Source organism: Octopus sinensis, linkage group LG18 (genome assembly GCF_006345805.1).
Source record: "Octopus sinensis linkage group LG18, ASM634580v1, whole genome shotgun sequence".
NCBI classification, from domain to species: Eukaryota; Metazoa; Mollusca; class Cephalopoda; order Octopoda; family Octopodidae; genus Octopus; species Octopus sinensis.
This window is the reverse complement of record NC_043014.1, coordinates 879,401-901,465: the sequence shown is the minus strand read 5'-3', so window position 1 is coordinate 901,465 and position 22,065 is coordinate 879,401. Positions and strand designations below refer to the sequence as shown.

At 41.0% G+C, this 22,065-nt stretch overlaps 1 protein-coding gene across 1 annotated transcript in view; it reads left to right on the top strand.

Annotated features, from left to right (window-relative positions):
* LOC115221824 (transcription initiation factor TFIID subunit 4) overlaps positions 1 to 22,065 on the top strand; it is a 39,112-nt gene that overhangs the window by 6,804 nt on the left and 10,243 nt on the right. The window contains exons 2-6 of the mRNA XM_029792056.2: positions 13,607 to 13,771; positions 14,773 to 15,010; positions 17,409 to 17,536; positions 20,235 to 20,324; positions 21,273 to 21,530. Coding sequence (XP_029647916.1) covers positions 13,607 to 13,771; positions 14,773 to 15,010; positions 17,409 to 17,536; positions 20,235 to 20,324; positions 21,273 to 21,530 — 879 coding nt within the window. The remainder of the gene's footprint in view (positions 1 to 13,606; positions 13,772 to 14,772; positions 15,011 to 17,408; positions 17,537 to 20,234; positions 20,325 to 21,272; positions 21,531 to 22,065) is intronic.

Sequence of the window (22,065 nt, the reverse complement as noted above, 5' to 3'; positions counted from 1 at the left end):
CCATGGCCTCAAGAAGGCTCCGGAAGCTGGCACACGCATTCCTCATTATGTGCCTAGGGACATCTTTGAACACCTCCTTGACCCTGACCAGCAACTCGACTTTGGTGTTGCAAGCAGAACAGCTGCTATCTTTCTCAGCTGCACATCCCACATGATAATCCATGAGATTTCAATTGGGGTTGGTGAAGTTATAGAAATTCTCCAACAACCACTTCGGACTTTTTTCCAGCCTCGCCTGGCTTCCATTCCGGTCGCACGTAAAAAACACCATCCGAGCATGGCTGTTCGCCAGCCTCGTCTGGCACCTGTGTTGGTGGCACATAAAAAGCACCCACTACACTCACGGAGTGGTTGGCGTTAGGAAAGGCATCCAGCTGTAGAAACACTGCCAGATCTGACTGGCCTGGTGCAGCCTTCTGGCTTCCCAGACCCCAGGTGAACCATCCAACCCATGCTAGCATGGAAAGCGGATGTTAAACGATGATTAAACGACGATCTGATCAATAAGTATCCGGACTGTTGCCATAGTAACAAAGCTAAAGCTTATAGAGTGAAGCCACCTGGCAAAGATTGACCTTGAACTCTGCTGTGCATGTGCACTAAGCTTCTACATTCTAGTTCACTTCTGCTGTTTACAGCAGTGCTTGGAAGGAAGGGGTGTAGCATGTGATTGTCGCAGTTACCTTGACAGAGAAAGTTGTCACGGCGATACCTGCTCAGAGGCCTATGCAAAGTTGCAGAAAGTGTATGGAAAGGAATGTATGAGCCACACACAAGTGTATGAGTGGTTCAGATGTTTCTAAGATGGCCAAAAAAATGTCGATATTGATGAACATTCTGGGAGACCTGCAACCAGCAGAACTGAGAAAAACATTGCAGATGCGTGTGCAGCTGGGAGGGGAAATCGTCGAATCCCCATCTGTGAGTTATCAAAGGATGTGCAGATTAGTTACGGTTCAGTCCAGTCCATTATCACTGAAGATTTGTGCATGAGATGCGTGTCTGCCAAGTTTGTGCCAAAACTGCTTTCAGCTGGCCAAAAAGACACTCGGGTTTCAGTTGCACAAGATCTCCTTGATTCTGCTGAGAATGATGAAAATATTTTTGAAAACTTTGCATAGGCCTCTGAGCAGGTATCACCAAGCTTTTGGCAAAATTTAATGCAGATTCTCTGCTCAACTTTCTGTCTTGATCAATGCAATGATCACATGCTACACACCTTCCTTCCAAGCACTGCTGTAAACAGCAGAAGTGAGCTAGAACATTAAAACTTAGTTCACATGGATAGCAGAGTTCAAGGTCAATTTGTGCCAAGTGGCTTCACTCTGTGTGCTTTGACTTCATTACTATGGCAACAGTCCAGATACTTATTAATCAGACCACAGATATCACATTCCATCAACAACCCTCTCCAGCCAGGAGTTGATCACAATCTCCATCAGTTTCACTTAGCCATCTGAGCCTAAGGCCCTGTTCAAATATGTGAGGTGGCATGCTGGGAACATGTCCAAAGACCATCCCCTTCCTGCTGGCCATGGCTTTGTAGTCTCTGTTGCAGCTGTCCGTCACACCTCTTACAGTTCACAGAACATTGGGCAGCAGACATGATGCTGGTATTTTGATTCCTGCTGCCAACCATCAGGATACAAGGAACTCTTTTCCAATATTCAGATGTCTTCCAGTCCTCCACATCAACTGACTTTTTCTCAGCTACAATTTTAATCTTCATGCTCTCCAACGCTGTTGACTCTTCAGGCTGTTTCTGGGAAAGGGAGACATTAAAAAATCTTCAAATTTAGGCAGAACATCCTGTATATGTCTCCCTTAAATAAACTGCCCAGCAGGTGTTCAACGTGTGAAGGCTGAGAATAAAAAAAACTGTAACTGAAATAAAAAGTGTTGAGGTCAGGAAGAGGGTCTGGGTCTTGAATATTGTCTGACAAAATTTGCTTTGGTCAGTGCCAGTGTGGAAGAAGAAAAGGTAAAAAATGATGACAATGACATCTGTGTGTGTGTGTGTCAAAATGTATAGCTTCGTCCTGAATATGCAAAAATGTTCGTTTAGTTGAGTTATAGTGTAGAGTGAGGAGGAAAGAGAGAAAGAAGTACTAGATGGTGGTGGGGGGGGGGGTTTAAAAGAAAGAGCATAGAGAAAGGAACCTTTAAATTAGTCTACAGTTTATTTTGAATTTAAAGATGTTCAAAAGTTTGTATAAATTTTATTTCAGTTGGAATTACTATTTAAGATGTGTGTGGTAGGGGTGGTGGAGTTAGCAGCAAGTTGGCTGGAGCGGTGGAGCAGCAGAGAAAATGTCTTGTCTTGGTTCACTTGGCTGTGAGTAATCTGTAAGAGATCATCTGGAAATGTTAGTTGTGCTAGACTGACATTCTGCTGTCCCATTTACTGAGACAGATACAAAACACAATCCACTGGAATTGTTGTAATTCTGCCATAAATATAATGGATTATTTTCTAGAATCTAGAAAAGCAATTGTATTGTTTTCACCAACCATGGATTGGGAAAAGCATTTTTTTTTTCTTTGAAATTTTAAATTATCATTATTGTTATTTTAGTGAGGGCCCAGCTTGGAATTTAAAATAAAATTTAATTTATCCCAAACAGAAGAGGAAATCAATATCTGTTTGTCTTTATCTGTGTGTGTGTGTGTGTGTATATATATATATATATATATATATCATCATCATCATCATCATTTAAAGTCCGCTTTCCATGCTAGCATGGGTTGGACAATTTGACTGAGGTCTGGCGAACCAGATGGCTGCACCAGGCTCCAATCTGATCTGGCAGAGTTTCTACAGCTGGATGCCCTTCCCAACGCCAACCACTCCGAGAGTGTAGTGGGTGCTTTTACGTGACACTGGCATGAGGGCCAGTCTTGTACTGTCAACGGCCACGCTTGAAATGGTGTCTTTTACGTGCCATCTGCACAGGAGCCAGTCCAGCAGCACTGGCAACGACCCCGCTCGAATGTCTTGTTCACGTGCCACCGGCACAAGTGACAGTGAGGCACTATCTATCTATCTATCTATCTATATATACATGTGTGTGTGTGTGTGTGTATATATATATATATATATATATATCATCATCATCATCATCATTTAAAGTCCGCTTTCCATGCTAGCATGGGTTGGACAATTTGACTGAGGTCTGGCGAACCAGATGGCTGCACCAGGCTCCAATCTGATCTGGCAGAGTTTCTACAGCTGGATGCCCTTCCCAACGCCAACCACTCCGAGAGTGTAGTGGGTGCTTTTACGTGACACTGGCATGAGGGCCAGTCTTGTACTGTCAACGGCCACGCTTGAAATGGTGTCTTTTACGTGCCATCTGCACAGGAGCCAGTCCAGCAGCACTGGCAACGACCCCGCTCGAATGTCTTGTTCACGTGCCACCGGCACAAGTGACAGTGAGGCACTATCTATCTATCTATCTATCTATATATACATATATATATATATATGTATATATATATATATATATAGAGAGAGAGAGAGTAATTGAATGAAATTCAATAAAGCCAACAGGAATTTTCCATTTTCTTTTATTTTTTCTTTTTAGTTCATTTTGAATTTCAGAACTTTTAAAAAACAAATAAGTTAAAATCTCTCTTTCAATGCAATATTCTCCTCCATTGATGCCTGTCAGAAGTTTGCTTCCCAGTCACATGGTTTTGAGTTTGGTCCCTCCGTGGGGCACCTTTGGCCTGTGTCTTTGACTATAGCCTTGGGCTAACCAAAGTGCCTTGTCAGTGGATTACCATAGGCAGTAACTGAAAGAAGCCCATTGTGTGTGTGTGTGTGTGTGTGTATGAAGACACATATATACACACACACACATACATTCAAAGGAGGGCTGAAAAGTTCCTCACTTTAAAGGTATCACAAAAGGCCTGGTTGGAAGCCCAACCCTCCAAGTACTTTTACAGGGCTTAGAAAAACTGAAGGACTGCTGTGATAACTTTTCAGCATCCCATCGTACACACACACACATATTATCAATATCATCATGGGATGTGGAAGAGAGGCTTGTCTGGGACAGATTCCATGTAAGAACATGGACATAACAGGGCATAACTTTTTGGCCTCAGTTTTATTTAGCTGGATGGATCTTCTCAAGCACACCAAATTGCCTATTGTCTTGGTCCTTTGTCATCTCTATGAGGCACAATATCCAAAGATTATTTTTCACCACTTTGTCCCATGTCTTCCTAGGCTTTCCTCTTCCACAAGTTCCCTTCACATTTAGAGATTGACACCTCTTCATGCAGCTGTCTTTATTCATATACAGCTACATACATACATATATAAACACATACATACATATATAAACACATACATGCATATATACATATACATATGTCTGTGAGTGTCACTGTCATATAAGCAGTGTCATTCATTTCCAGTATTCTCTAAAAACATGTCTGGCCATAGTATAATATTACATTGCTTGGAAATAAATAGAAATTGGCTGCAGGGAAGCATGGACGCAGGGGAAAATAGATGCTGAAATGACAGTGATGATACCCGATAAAGTTAGTCCACGGCGTATCCTACACCAACTTCACATAACCAGCTCCAGCCCATTCAAAGTACTTTGGATCGTAGGACGACCTACTGTGCTTACCTTGGATCATAGGGTGACCTGCTGTGCTTGAGGAGACTTATTGTGTCAAGTACATCAACATCAAAGTAAAAATCAAATGGAAATTGTAGTTGTGATACCTGTGCTGATGGTACGTAAAAAGCACCATACAAACGTGGCCGATGCCAGCGCCACCTTGACTGGCTTCCATGCCGGTGGCACGTAAAAAGCACCAACCAACTGTGGCCATTGCCAGCCTCCTCTGGCCTCTGTGCCGGTGGCATGTAAAAAGGACCCACTACACTCGTGGAGTGGTTGGCGTTAGGAAGGGCATCCAGCTGTAGAAACACTGCCAGATCAGACTGGAGCCTGGTGCAGCCTCCTGGCTTACCAAACCCCGGTCAAACTGTCCAACCCATGTCAGCATGGAAAATGGATGTTAAATGATGATGATGATGATGTGTGTGTGTGTATGTTTTGCAAGTTAATATGGGATCCTTTGATGGCAATGGAAACTTCATTTGATTAAGGTATCTTTGGCCCAATGAGTAGCTAGGGGATTACCCCTTGTTTGGGTAATTACTACTTCCGAATTTCCTTTAGCTATAAAACATATGTAGCATGGATTTTATCAACTCCATTTTCTAATTTTGGATTTTTATTCTCATACACAGCAACCCCAGCTGATAACCGTAGATGATAAAATAAGTTTTTCAGCTTATCAAACATTTTAAACCACCATTTGTTCTTGAAAGCTGTTTTTTATATCTTCTACAGCTTGCTCGAAGCTTACTAACTTCCTACACTTCGATCCTTGGATCTTACCTTTATATATATATATATATATATATGTCCCTAAATCCTTAAAAATGTTTCAACCCAAAAGCTGCGGCCATGCTGGGGCCCCACCATTGACTGTGCTACTCTAGTATGTGAAACCACCTCTGATACGTGGCACTTGATCAACAAGGGAGTTCGACTCCACTGCCCACATATGTGTTTCCTGCAGAGAGGTAGGTTCGTGTGGAACCCCTGACAGGAAGAGATCCAATTTAGTTTTAAAGAAACCCACATCCACACCATGCAGGTCTCTCAGGCATTTAGGAAGGATATTGAAGAGCTGCAGTCCCCTGAAACCCAAGCTGTTGCAGTATCTGGTCCTGTATTTTGATGGTGATGTTTGGATCTTTGGCACCATGCAGTGGTGCCCCGTTCTGCTGTTGGGGTAACTTTCAATGCCAAAATTTGGGACAAGACCCTCCAGAATTTTCCAGATGTATATCACTGCATATCTCTCCCACCTTTACTCCAGGGAGAAGAGTTTTAATACTTTCAGTCTTTCCCAGTAGCTGATATGTTGCATTGAGACGATCTTCTTTGTGTAGCTTCTTTGAATTGCTTCGAGTTCTGCTGTTAACTTTATATTGTGTGGCGACCATAGTCGGGAGCAGTAGTCCTAGTGGCTGAGGACGAATGTCTTCCAAAGGACCATCAGTGTCTCCTTCTCTCTTGTTCTGAAAGTTCGGAGGATCCATCCAGCTCGCCAAATTGGCAGTATGCACTTGGAAAGATGCATCATTGCTCATGCCAATGATTTTGATATTTTTCACATTATTTGAATTTATTATTTCTTTCTATGTTGTAATTGTGTATTATTACTTGGTTAGAGAATATTATAAAGGTGAAAGGATTTTGTCTATTTATTTTGAATGTCCACCTGCAACTGTCATTAAATTGACTAGGGACACTGAACGCAATGACTATCCAATACCAAACAATCTTAATCTCCATATTTAAACTGCATTAAACTTTGGGAAGCTTACCTCTACCTAGTCTGGGTTACTCATATATCTCATCTCATATATATGAGAAGGGCAGCAGCTGAACAGCAATCTTTTTTGTGCATGGCACAAAAAATTGTCCAGCAGCTGACCTGGCTACAAATACAAAGCTGGAACTATACCTACCACCACAAACACCAACACACACGTCACAAAAATATTTCTACTGAACATAGGAGGGCTGCTGCACGGTAACTGTAAAAGGAAAATCTCATTCCTGAGAGACCTTGTGACATGCAATCAAGCTATATGCATGGCACTCATAGAAACACATCTTGGACCTGATGTAGGGGATGCAGAAATAAATATACCGCAATATGTTGTTATACGCTCAGATAGAAAAGAGAGGAGTCATGATGGAGTTGCAGTGTACATCCGAGATGACCTCACACCCCCGGTCCTGTTGTCATATTCAAAATCAGTGTGTGATACTCAAATTGTACACATAAGACAACTGAATATCGTCATATGTACTACATATCACCCACCAGATGCCCCAAATCACACAGGCATGTTTGAAGACTGCCTAACAAAAATAGAAGTTCTCACCAAACTGAAACAACACAACAGTGTATTCTTCATGGGTGACTTTAACTTCCCCAATGTGGAATGGCCTGGGTGGGGCAGATGCTCCCAGGGATGACACACCATCAGCAAGCACAGGCAGAGTCCCTGCTCCACCTCACAAATGCCTCTTTCATGGAGCAAATTGTGCTGCAACCAACCAGGGCAAATAATATACTGGATCTCTGCTTCACAAGCAATATGGACATTTATGATAATGTTAAAGTGATGCCGACATTGAACTCGGATCACAACATAATAGAGCTTTTCAACTGCCAATTACCTCAATACATTTGACTAATATAGGCAGAATGAGATGCTTTTATCTATGGGCTGAAACAGCTGTAAATTATTTTACTAATTTATATTCATGTTTTTTAATAATTACTTCTATCCTATGGCTAGTAGATATACTACTAGTCATAGATGAAGTGGACACAAACTCAACTGCTGGTCCTAATGGTTTCCCAGCAATCCTCCTCAAATCGTGTAAGCATGCCCTGGCAAAACCCCTCCAGATTCTCTTCTAGAGCTTTCTTCTAAATGGCAAACTGCTAAGCAAGCTGAAGGAGGGAATAATATGCCCAATCCGTAAAGGGAGAAGTAGAGCAGATGCCAAAAACTATAGACCTATCTCTCTGAGTTCGCATATCAGGAAAGTCATGGAATGGATTGTCAGAGGGTAACTAATTGCATTCCTTGAAGAAAATAACTTGCTGACCCAGCATGGTTTTCGACCCGGTAGGAGCTGCCTGACCCAGCTCTTACAACATTATGACTGGGTGTTGAGGCAGTTACTCAACAAATCAAATGTGGACGTAATCTACCTTGATTTTGCAAAAGCTTTTGACAAGGTGGATCATTATATGATATGCCACAAACTGCATGACCTTGGCATAACTGGAAAACTTGGAGAGTGGTTACATGACTTCCTGAAAGATAGGAGTCAGGCAGTAGTGGTTAATGGAGCCACCTCTATGAGCACACAAATAGTGAGCGGTGTTCCACAGGGCACTGTCTTGGGACCACTGCTTTTTATTGTGGCCCTCTCAGATATGACCTCAAATGCCCGGATAGCCACTCTGGCAAGCTATGCAGACAATACGAAAGTCTTGCAGAAAATACAGAACCCCAGCGATGTTGCACACCTGCAGCAGGAGTTGGACTCAATTTACAGATGGGCTAAGGATAATAATATGCAGTTTAATGCTGAAAGATTCCAGGCCCTGCGCTACCAGCATCTAAAACTGAATATTAAACCTACAGGGTACACCGGTCCACAAGGAATTTCAATCCCAGAGCCTAAGTCAGTGAGGGACCTGATATGAGTGATGATACCTCTTTCCAAGTGCACATTACCAGGATGGTGACAAAGTGCAGACGACTGGCTGGATGGATCCTAAGAACATTCAGAACCAGAGATAAGGAAACCATGATGGTCCTCTGGCGGACATTCATCCTCAGCTGCCTGGATTACTGCTCACAGCTATGGTCACCCACCAGTGTAAAATTAACAGCAGACCTTGAAGCAATCCAGAGAAGATCATCTCTTTGCAACAGCTCAGCTACTGGGAAAGGTTGAAACAGCTAAGACTCTACTCCCTGGAGAGAAGACAGGAGAGGTATGCAGTAATATATGTCTGGAAGATCCTGGAAGGAATTGTGCCAAATTTTGGCATTGTAAGCTACACCAATGCTAGAACGGGACGACACTGCATAGTGCCAAAGATCCCAGCAATGCCATCACGCTTCAGGACCAGCTTCTGCAACAGCCTGGGTTTCAAGGGCCCACAGCTTTTTAATATTCTCCCAAAGAGTCTGAGGAACTTGCAGAAAGTAGATGTAGCGGTTTTTAAATCAAAGCTGGACTCTCTTTCTGTCGAGAGTCCCAGATGAGCCTACCTCACGGCAAGAGGTGCAAATGAGGGTAGCTATATAAAACTCCATTCTTCACCAAGTGCCACATATTAGAGGAGGCTCTTAGTAATAACAGTGTAGCAAAACGGCGGTGCATCAGCATGGCCACAGCTCTCAGCTGAAACTAGAGAAAAAAAAATGTGTGTATACATATATATATATGTGTGTGTATGTGTATATATGTATATATATATGTGTATATATATGTGTGTGTGTATATATATGTATATGTGTGTGTGTGTGAATATATATACATATGTATGTATATTTTGAGAGAACCAAATAAAATATTGAATATTGGTTGTTGGAATCTACGGACGCCGCTTGACCACGAGTCCTCTGAATGTCCTGAATGAAGGACTGCACTTGTTGTGAAAGAGCTTCGATGCTATGATCTTGACATCGTTGCATTATCTGAGACATGATTAGCTGGAGATGGTCATCTTACAGAATCTTGTGGAAAATATTCTTTCTTTTGGAATTGGAGGAATGAGGAATTTAGAATAGAGGCTGGAGTGGCATTTGCTGTTAAGACTACTCTTGTGGACAAGTTGGAAGAATTCCCAGTCGGAATTAACGAGCGTCTTATGTCCATGAGAATTCCTTTGGCTAAAGGAAATTATATGACCTTGGTGAGTGTGTATGCTCCAACAATGTGCTATACTGATGACAAAAAACTTTCTTTCTACCATGCTTTGAAGGGCATTATAAGAAATATCCCTCGGGCAGACAAAGTCATCGTACTTGTTGACTTTAATGCTAGAGTGGGTAGGGATTTTAACACATGGACAGTAATTGGAAAGCATGGGGTGGGGAAGTGTAATACTAATGGCATGCTTTTGCTGCAGATGTGTGAGGAGCTGAGTTTGTGTGTTACCAATACCATGTTTCAACAAAAGAATAAGCTTAAGACTACATGGATGCACCCTGCATCTAAAGAATGGCATATTCTGGATTACATCCTTGTTAGGGTGTGTGCCAGACAGGATGTGCAGTGTGTTCGTGTTCTTCGTGGAGCTGAGTGTTGGACTGACCACCGCCTAGTACGTGCAAAAGTGAAATTAGTCACAAAACATAAAATCTGAGCTGCAGGGATTACCCTGCCTAAAAGACTGAATGTTGATCGTCTTAGGTGTAATAGTGTGAAGAGAAATTTACGAGAGGAAATGAATGCTGCAGATATTGGGGAGGATTGGTTGTCCCTTAAAAAGTCAGTTTATGATATAGGCAAGAAAGTTCTGGGATTTATACAAAGAAAGCATCAAGATTGGTTCAAGGAAAATGAACATATAGATGATTTATTGGCTGATAAAAGACGTACTTTGTCACACTATTTGTCAGCAAAGCCACAGGAAAGGGAAGTGTTGCAGAGGGAACGCAAAGATGTGAAATCACGTATGAGGCGGAGGCTTTCTCAGATGAGGGATACATGGTGGAGTAAGAAGGCTGATGAGATACAGGCGGCATCAGATTCCAATAACACAAAGCTGTAGTATGGTCTCTTGCGAGAAGTTTATGGAACGACGTCTTCCCTGATGACATCACTTCAAAGCAGGGATGGTAAAGAACTTCTTCATGATTCACAAGGGATTCTGCAAAGGTGGCGAGAACACTTTGATGAACATTTGAATCAGCAGTCTGTAATTAGTAAGGATGTTCTCAGTCTCATCCCTGGATTACCTGTGAAGGTGGCTCTTGCAGAACCACCAGAGTTGGAAGAAGTTGCAGTGGTTGTCTCAAGGATGAATAATGGGAAGTCTCCGGGTATGAATGGCATACATGCAGAGTTGTTACAGCATGGTGGTGAGAAACTTCTGCAGCAACTTCACTCTTTGTTTGGTAAGATATGGACTAGTGAATCTGTACCTGAGGACTGGAAAGATACAGTAATGGTGGTCTTGTATAAGGGAAAGGGCAACAGGAATGATTGTGGTAACTATAGGGGAATATCATTGCTGTCTGCTGTAGGAAAGGTTTTATGCAGGATACTTCTGTATTGTCTGCTGAAACATGTTGCAGATTGTGTTCTTCCAGAAAGTCAATCTGGTTTCTGTGTAGGATGCAGCACTACTGATGTGATCATTTCAGCTAGACAGCTTCAGGAGAAGTGTGTGGAACAGGGTCTGGATTTGTATCAGGTTGTTGTCAATCTGACAAAAGATATTAATAGAAATGCACTGTGGAAAGTCCTCCAGAAACTTGGGTGTCCTGAAAAGTTCCTTGCTTTGGTTAGGTCTTTTCATGAAGATATGAAGTGTAGGGTTAATGTTAGAGGGACAATGTCGGAGCCTATCTCAATACAAAATGGAGTGAAACGGGGGGATATTTTGGCACCGGCCCTATTTTCCATATATATTGCCATGGTTTTCTGTATTGCATTCAGAAGCTGCAGATATGGTGTTTACATCCATTATCGAACCTCTGGCAGCATATTTAATATCAGGCGCTTTGCTGCGAAAACAAAGGTATTTATCTCTATCATGAGACCTTTTGTATGCTGATGATTGTGATCTAGTAGCACACACAGAGATTGATATGCAACACATTTTTAATGCATTCTCTGATGCTTGCACTGCCTTAGGATTGACAGACAATCTCAAGAAAACTGTTGTCATGCATCAACCTGCCCCTGGTAAGCAGTATAGTGTACCAAATATCTATGTGAATGATAAACGACTTGATGTAGTTGATCAGTTTGTCTACCTGCGAAGCACTAATAGATATAGCAATTTGGATGATGAAATTCCATACAGAATTAGAAAGCAAGTGATGCTTTTGGGAGGCTAGAAAGGTGCTTCTGGAGTCAGCAAGACATATGCAGAAAGACAAAGATAAAGGTGTACAAGGCATGTGTGCTCTTTTCTCTTCTTTCTGCCTACGAGACGTGGGTTACATATCAATACCTTAAACAACTGGAACGTTTCCATCAGATGTGGCATTCAGTGGGAGGACCGCATCAGTGACCTTGAAATATTAGAAAGCTCTTGGTGTGAAAGTATAGAAGCTCTTGTGTTAAAGCAAAGGCTCAGATGGAGTGGTCGTCTGGTCTGGATGAAAGATTCAAGAGCAACTCTTTTATTTCTCTCAGGGTGCTTATACTCTGTTGTGTGTGCACACTGACATTACACATCCAGCAGATCATGCTAGCTTCATTTCTTTTGAGCCTACGCATGTCTTCAGCAGTCTTGGCCCATGTTTCACTGCCATGAAGCATGGCAGTTCGCACACATGCATCATACAATCTACCTTTCAGTCTGTATGAGAGGCCCTTTGTCACCAGTAGGGGTAAAAGCTTTCTGAACTTTGCCCAGGCTATTCTTATTCTAGTGGTAACACTCTTTGAGCATCCAGCCCCCTCTACAGACTTGGTCACCTAGGTAGCAGAAGTTATCAACTACTTCTGGTTTCTCCTCCTAGCATGTGATGGAGTCTATTTTCTGAGTATTAAGGTGTGTATTGCCCCTGTGCATCTGCTGCACGTGAAAGCTATCTTCCCGGTTAATCTTCTTTTGATGTTGCTGCACCTCTTTGGTTTTTGTAACATTGACTCTAAGGTCCTTCGATTCTAAACCTTGCTTCCACACTTGAAGTTTCTTCTAGTTCTGGTAGTGATTCTGCTATGAGGGCCAGGTCATCAGCATAGAGGAGCTTCCAGGGGCAAGCTGTCTTGAATTCCTCTGCTATTGCCTGGAGGACTATGATGTATTTGGTAATTAATTAGTGATGTCACAATAAATGTAATTCATACATACAATTTATAAATGCAGTGTATATAATCCTACTAAACACATCCTCAGATGGGGTCAAAATGCACACACACACGCGTGTGTGTATAAACATACACATTGCTGTTGAGAGTGTAGAATAATTACTCCTCCTTTCCTGGCAGTTGCTCCCTGAACAGTTTCACCAGTTGAATGAAAGAGCAGCTATGAGGGTTCATGTAAATACTAATGAAACTAATTCTGGTTATAATTTCATTTTTACACAAATAATTGCCTAATTAATTCATACAATAATTGTTTTGGCATTTATGTTCTCTCTTGTTCAGTCAGAAGAATTATACAGTTATATAAGATTTATATTCTTATATTTACCATATTCATCCCACCATAATTAAACTACACTAATTATACCACCATAATTATACTGCCCTAATCAGACCATTAAAAGGGATTTGTACCTTTGCTATAAACTTGTGTCTTTATCTTAATTCTGTCTCAAAGAATTATCCTGGGGTCATGGCCGACATGTTTAGTTTAATATACTCATCTTGGATCACCCTTATTAAGATTACATTAGATCCATGGATTAAAGCCACCTTTAATCATGGTTTCTGCCCCTAGAAAGCTTCTCCCTAAAGGTACCTTGCCAAGGCTAGTACCTTTGGGGAGAAGACAAACAGGTATCCATGAACAAAAGCCTCCTCTAAGCTGCAGCAGCTGATTATTGGTTCAAATGTTGTGCATTTAAAGCAATTCAGTTCATTGTTTTAGCTTCTTTAATCAACTGAGATGAAATATAAACGAGCATCAATATTCTGATAGCTTTGTTGTTCGTATTTGTACCACCGTGTAGATTATAGTTTTATTATGCAACATATTGTATCTCATCGAAAGTAATGAGGCCAAAAGCCGAAACCATCTCTAATGTTTTGTCGTTTGTTCTTCCTTCTAGAATGCCATTACTTTACCCACAAGCATTCAGCTTCAACCCGGCACCGTATTGGTGAAAAACGAACAAGGCCAATTAGTTTTGGTTCATGCGAGTCAGTCGAGTGTTCTACAACCACAGACATCTACCAATACTACTGTTTTACCAGGGAAACTGCAAAATGTCAAGGTAAGTCCTTTTGTGTGTGTGTGTTCTTTGTTAATGAGAGTAAAATGAAGCGGACATCTTTCATTCAACATTGTACTCAATATGATCAAGACCTGTGGCAGAGGGAGACCCTGGGAAAACATAAGACGACATAAGATGACATAGTGAAGGCTGATCTCAAGATGCTGAGCCTCGCAAGAGAAATGATGAAGGACCAAGATTCATTGTGTTCAAGAAGTCTCTTCCATCGCAGCAAAAATGAGATTCTGAAAGCCTTCCCCCCCCATCAGTTCCCCCCAACACCCATCCCTCTGTCACTCCTCATTACTTGGTGGTGGGCATAATAATAAAGAAGGGGATTGTCACATCGGTGACAGGTGCTGGATAAAGGTTTATCTGGAGTTAAACAACTTTGATTGGTGATTGAGGAGTTAAGCAGTAATTAAACATTTTTAAATGGTAACTAATTGTTTAATCAGATATTATAGATTGCGGACGACCACCAACTGAATCATTGATAAGTTTAAGTGTGATTTGTGTGAGGCAAGGGAGGAAACTGTCGTAAATGAGATAATTATAAACCTTTTGACGAGGTTAGTAATACATTTAGCTAATTATAACTATCTCATTTATTTATCTTGATTATCTCCTCATTTAATCCATATCTATGCTGCCTAATGAGCAATATGAATTAGTCACCCCATTTCAATTGAGTTACTGGTTTGTGACTGACTTAAATAGTAATTACTATGAAGTGCTGTTTGTAAGAGAAGAGTGAGCAGGCTTCTTGTAACCCTGACCCTAACCTGCCATGAAATATGTCAAAGCAATTTTCTTATTTGTGTTGTTGCTAAGAAAATAATAATCTGTATTCACTTTTGTTTACTTTCTGCAGCATAGACATTACAAACTTTAGTGCAACTGCATTAAATTTATCTTCTGTGTATGTATGTTTGTTTAATTATCCAGGTAACCATCCTTTTGATTTGTCATCCTTAATTATTGTTTTCTTTGCATTTCAGCCAATGTGCAATCAAGGTCAACCTCGACAGCCAACCTCCACTCCAACTATTCTTACAATCCAGCAACCGCAAGGACAAGCGACTACGTCCAGCCATCACACAGTTCTGCGACAAACTGTCCCAGTTAACCACAATCCTGTACAGGTGTCACCTGTCACTCAAAACAGTACAGGCTCAACAACCACAATGCCAAGCACCATACCTGTCGGACATAATCAGGCCAGCAATGTATTACCAAGTAAGAGAACGTCTTTTATCCTCATCTCCTGTTTCTCTGCAGGAAATATTTGATGTTAGTTAGTTAATTTTTTGTCTCAAAAAGCAAAAAGCAAGGCCATGTAGGGGGACATGGAGTTATGTACAGGGTGGTGTTCATGTAAAGAGTTCAGGCCACTTGTGGTCAAGGGAGACTTTAAACCGAGCGGTCGTCGGCATCTTCACTATCTCGTCCGGCGGCTTATTCCACGGATTCGCAACCCAGATGGAGAAAGCCCCTCTCCTTTGATTGAGATGAAATTGTTGCAGATAGAGCTTTTCGGAATGACCCCGCAGCCGACGCTCTGGAGCAGGAGTGAAGAACAGCTCTTTCGAGAGGTTACACTTTCCGCTTATGATGTTGTGAGCGAGAATGATGTGGATCTCTAAACATAAAAATGACAACCCTCTAAGATGGCTTATCTCAATGCTTTTTTATTCCAATTCCAATTAGTCACTAACAGTAAATGGTAGGGAACTACTTCTCTGTGTTTGCAGAGACTCTAGAAGTCATGCTCTCTTCTCCTTCTTCCTTATAAAGGCATCTTTCTCTGGAACCACCAGGGTGAAACTCCTCCCACTTAGTGCTAAGGAAATACTAACCACTCTAAACCCTTTGCCCATCTGTTTCATTATTTGTGTTTAAGTGGCCCTTGGTACTGGGGCCACATAAAAAGCATCCAGTCCACTCTGTAAGGTGGTTGGTGTTAGGAAGAGCATCCAACCATAAAATCCATGCCTAAACAGACAATGAAGCATGGTTCAATCATTCTGCCGAAGCCAGCTCCTGTCAAGCCGTCCAACCTAGGACAGCAGGGATAATGGACATTAAATCGTGGTGGTGGTGGTGGCAGTGGTCCTCCTCCTCAAATGGAGGAAGAAAAAATAAATCATATATCTACAATAACACTGAAATCCCTGATTCCCTCGGGCAACAGAATTAAGCTTTCACCCTCAACAGAATAGTTTGTTACCAATTACACTTGTCCAAATGGTCCACTTGAAGAATGCAGCCTCTGTCACTCGGTCAGCAGCTTCCTACAAAGTCCATTCCTACCTCAACCATGTGGTACATACAGTGTACATACTTACTGTTAGTACTGGTCAGTCTGGTTTATGTCCACCTCACCCCTTCTCTCTTCACTGAAGCAGCCCCTTTTTATCTTTCAAATCTTCCCCTGCAGCTTCTCAACGCAAGGGTAATTGGAGTGGAGGGGCGGGGATGCATTTATAGCAGCTCTAAAGGTACTCGTTATTGTCTAAGTGGGTAAATAGGACTGGGTATGTATAGAGGCATGGGTGGGTGTGTGTACATGGGTACATGCATATAAAAGGGGTGAAGTGTGTGGGTGTGTGTGTAACTTTCCTTGGAAGCCGGAAGAGCATCCGGCCTTAGAAAAACCTGCTTCAATGAATGGCATCTGATCCAAATAAGGTAGGAAAGAAGATGCTCGTCTATACATGTGTAACTGGCACTCCATCGGTTCCAGATGATCCAATCAATGGAACAGCCTGCTTATCAAATTTATGTGCATGTGGCCGAGTACTCCACAGACACATGTACCCTTAACATGACACAGTGTGTGATAAGGCTGACCCTTTGAATTACTTGTACAACTCATTTTTGCCAGCTGAGTGGATTGGAAATAAAGTGTCTTGCTCAAGGACACAGCACACCACCAGGAATCGAACTCACGATCTTACAATCTGGAGCCGAATACCCTAACCACTCAACCATACCCCTTCATACATACACATATAAAAGTAAATTGACTCCATGATTTTTGAAAGATTTCTTTGTCATCTCTTCTTTGGATCTTTGCTGGTTGAAGGCAAGGTTCCATTCCAGCTACCCAGCCATAATAGCCAAGTTGATGGAGATGCCGTACAGAGGTACTCCAATTCATTTTGGAATTGCTCTGCAACCTCACCTGCCCTGCAGCAGGGATTATTTCCACCAATCTATTTGGCAGCCCAAACACGCCTGTCAGCGGGTCCCAGGGTGACCTGAGCAAAATGCTTTTGATCCCTTTCTTTTGTTGGTGGATTGGACAATCACTCTGTTGACTGCATCAAGGGGAATCCCAAAATGTTCTGCAGTCTTACACTGGCTGAGTCACCCTCGGATTCACCCACAATACACCCTCTTTGAAAATCAGACAACTCGTTTGCTTCTGGTGTTCACAATATGGCTAGTTGCCATAAACAATGAAAAATTCTGTAATCCTGAAACGGAAAATGATAAAACATTAACAGTTTGAAGTCCCAGATAAAAAGGTATAATGAGTGGGGGGGGGGTCTATTTACTTTTTGAGATGTCTGTGTTTGTATAATGTTTCATGGACTTTGTGTTTGATTTGTATAAAATGTTTTACTTTTAGATCAGAACAGCAATATGATTGATAACGTTCGGAAATGTAAGAATTTCATGGCAACACTGCTGAAATTAGCTTCTAATCAGCGTCCTGAAACAATCTTCAACGTGCGTGAGCTCATCCAGGGACTGATTGTAAGTGAACCTATTTTCCTCTTTATTTACCTTTAGTCTTTTTACAACAGCAAGGATCATGCTGATTAATGATCATGTTGACTGATGACCACACTGACTAATTACACAGAGTCTGTAAAGTGCAGTCTACCTACCTGGCTGACAATAGGTTCCACTTCTATTCCCTTGATTGGCTCATTAGCTGTAGAGGTGGCACCCGTCTGTAAAACCTGTTTCTTTGATAATCCAAAGGAGCTTCTATGTGGTAACTTGACTTGTTAGAAACAGCAGCTAAATTTCCTTCTTATCAAACCCAACTGCCTGTAAAAGATGGGAGGATCATATTAAATAATGCAGCTGTAGATATCTTTAAACAATGCAGGATGCTCAATGGATGTTAAATGATGATGATGATGATGATATCTGCTGGATCTGGGTTGACCTAGGGTTAAATGACACTCTATGCTCCAATAATACGATGCAAGTGCTAAACTTTGTAAATGTCTCCCATGTTCCCAGATGGCTGTGGAAACAAGAAAAATAAAAGTGTTAAAGTTTATTTGTTGAGAGGTTGTGGGTTCAAACCCCATTACAGTCATTCTAAGATTTGCTGGAGTCACTGGGGCATTTATTGCTACTTTCGTCTCGGTTGCCATTCTACACCAACTTCCTGTTCCGAGATGTGGGAAACAACCAATTGTCACTTATTTCTTTTGCATCCACTTTCCTGAGATTGATGTTAGGGATGAGGTTCTTTTGGTTTTGTAAACGTAAATATGGACACAATTTCTTGGAGAAAATGGTTTTACAACAGGCTGCAATCACTTTCTGTTATGAAATATTGATACTGTCAAATTAAACTTCCTTCTCACCCCAAGATGGTAATTTTCAAGAACAGACCTCTCCTACTTTCCATTCTTAAGTTAAGTTAAGTTAATTTTTTGCCTCAAAAAGCAAAAAGCAAGGCCATGTAGGGGACATGGAGTTATGTAAAGGGTGGTGTTCATGCAAAGAGTTCAGGCCATTTGTGGTCAAGGGAGACTTTGAACCGAGCGGTCATCGGCATCTTCACTATCTCGTCCGGCAGCTTATTCCACGGATCCGCAACCTGGACGGAGAAAGCCCCTCTCCTTCGATTGAGATGAAAACGTCGCAGATAGAGCTTTTCGGAGTGACCCCACAGCCAACGGAGTCTTAGGTCAATGTTATATACACCCAGGGTACTTAAAGTATATTTGTTTTGTGACAAAATACCCATTTCTTTTCCTTTCTATCCTATTGGATTAAACCCTTTAGCGTTTAAACTGACCCTATCTGGCCCCTTATACTCTACCATTTTTATGGAGAAAATGACCATATCTGGCCTCTCGCACCTATTCTACAATGTAATTCAGAAAATAAACAATCATGTCATCGAAATCTCAAAGCTATGAGATAATCCATGATTAATTCAAAACATTTGACAGAATAACCTGAATGATAAAGGATTAATAATCTACAGGGTATAGTTAGAAAATAACTATTTGCAAATCTCACAACGTGGGATATTCAGCAACAGTTCTTTGGAGTAAAGTTTGTTTGCCAACTTAACATGGCATGAATGTTGCTGTAATTTAGCCCCAGGTGACATCGCCTCCAGCTGGCTGTATGACACGATCTGTTCAAATATATAAGGACACAGATCGGGTCGTATGGCCAGCTGGAGACGATGTCTCTTGGGGCTAAATTACAGCAACATTCGTCCTAAACCAGGACTGCCATGTTATGTTGGCAAACAATCTTTACTACAGTGTATATTTATTGTTGCTAATGAAGTTGTCTAACTCTGAAGGCTGTGTTTAAAATAATAATAATGAAATTATTGTATACAGTGCTCAGGTGCACCACAACTTGTCAAAAGTGCATATAAAGCATATGCAGTAATGTACAAATGTCTGGGAAGTGAACAGTGTATGAGTCAGATACATGCTTGCGTGTGTATGGAGGGGAGAAAATCAGGTGTAGTGTTGACGAATCTCAGAAAGCATGGAAGTTTTGAAGGATGCAGTGCTCTGACAACTAACAACTGATGCCGGCAGTTTGTTCCATGCTTCAGCAACTCTCAGCGTGAAAAAATGTTTCCTAAAGTCATGGGAGCTGTGCTGTTTTCTGACTTTGTAAATATGTCCACGGGTGTTAGATGGGTGGAGTTTGAAAAGGTGCTCAGAGTTATTGTTTGTACGATGGTTGATAATTTTAGTCCAGCTGTATCTGTTCATATTAACTCACAAGTGAAATAACTTTTTTTGTCATTAATATAACTATTTTTGTCATTAATATTATTTGTAATTAAAATAATGTTTAAAAACAGTATTTTTTTTCAAGTTCCTCTTGTGTTTTATTGTGGTAGAAGTTTAAACTTAAAGTATTTTGCACAAATTGTACAGTTAGAAACTACAAATAGGTATGTGCTATGGCAGCACATTTCATGTGATATGTCCATCAACAACAGAACCACTTCGTGCAATGGTCAGGGCCCACTTCCCACTTATAATTCTGCTCAATAATTCTTGAGCAACCCATCAAAGCTTCACTGTTCAAACTATTCTCATACCAAGTCCATTCTTCTCTAAATGGTTTTACATTAATTATGTATATTTTATGTTAATTATATAGTTTTATATTAATTGTATATTTTATAGATTTAACTCTGGGTTTATTCTTTTATCTTCCATTCTAGGATGGAAAAGTTGACCCCGAAAGTTTCACAGAGAAACTTCAAATTGAACTGCAGTCTTCACCTCAACCTTGTTTGGTCCCTTTCTTGAAAGTAAGTTCTTTATCCCTTCACTTGTGCTGTCCTATAAAGAAACATTCTTTCATTGGCATTAATTAACCACTTTATAAAGACATATAATCTTTAATTAGATATTGGATATGTTAATTATTCTTTATTTCCAATTAAATTTCTTTTTGTTGAACTGACAAACTGTAAACCTGTCACACACACACACACACACACACACTCTCTCTCTCTCTCTCTTTCTCTCTCTCTCTTGTTGTTGTTTGTTCAAATTTTCTGTGAAGAAATAAAAAGTTCCTAACTTGGTGACAAGAAAAACATTCCAAGTCTTGCTAGCAAAAACATGCTAAAATGAATGTGTATGTACACACACTCATACACACACACACACACACTCATACACACACACACACACTCATACACATGCCCATACATGTATGTAAACTTAAAATATGACAAATGCATTTTAATGGAAACAGTATAAGTTTCACTGTTCTCAAACAACATTTTTTCCAATTGTGTGTGTGTGTGTGTTTTTGTGTTGTATTTGATGAATTACATGAAGCCCCTGAATTTTAGCGGACCCTTTCTTGTCTTACAACTTGCCAGCAATCTAATCCTTGACTCAGACCCCCTGTTTATTAAGTACAGGGGAGAATTGTGCCTTCTTGGCAGTCATGTTTGGTGCTTAATGTCCATCGTAGACATCTGTGTGTGTGAGTGTGTATGGTGGCAGCAGTGGAGATGGAAAACAGGTCAAATCTCTCCCAGTTCCTTTTCTTTGTGTCTCGTCTATGTATATCTGGTCTGTCCACTCCTACCACCTCACCATTGTCTCTGTTTGTCCATCCCCTTGTCCACCTTCCCACATCCTTCTTCCCATCTCCATGCCTATATAACTCTATGTTTGTCCCTCTCTTTCTTTCCCCCACCCCCCACAATATCTATATATTTATATATTTTGTATATTTGCAGAAAAGTTTACCTCTGTTGAGGCATTCTCTCTACATGAATAAAATGTCCATTGATGGGGTGCGTCCCCCTCCTCCTGAAGTGATCCGGGTTCAGACCATGTGTTCGGTGCCTAATACAACTGTTATGACACACACAAAACAGAACGTACACAGCCACACCCACAACAGAATGACTCATGTGACCACAGCCAATCGCATGACCACCCAGCCTCAGGTCCATGGCGTTATGTCAGGTGGACACATTCATCAACCCACTCAGGTAACTATCTTCTTCTCGTGTCTTTCTTTTAAGGATAAACCAGTTATGGCATCGGCTGGTGTTCATTCTTTCCCCATGATGTTTATCAAGCAAAATAGGGCCAACTGGGATTTGAAACCCTTGCACACAGTTTATCTCAACATTGAATGTTACTAAAGCTTGTCCTTCGAAGCCCCAAAACGAGGACTTGCTTTCTATGTCTCATACTTTGTCTGTGATTTCTTTAATTATTTACAGACATAAAACAAACATCTCCCTGGATTGAACAGAATCGGTAGAGCACTAAACAAAATGTCTTGTGCTGTCTTCTTATGTCCTTTATTTTCTGACTTCACATCTCATCAAAGTTAATCCTCTCGTTACCATAATGAGATTCACCGCCTTTGTTTCAATTAATTTTCAAAATAATGAAGAATTTTATAAAGTAACTTTGTTGTTATTTATCCGGTTTCTGGGAAAATAAACTTGCACAGAATTTTGTTGGAAGATTTTGATTTAAATCCTTTTAAAACCGAAAGTTTGTATCACAGAACCA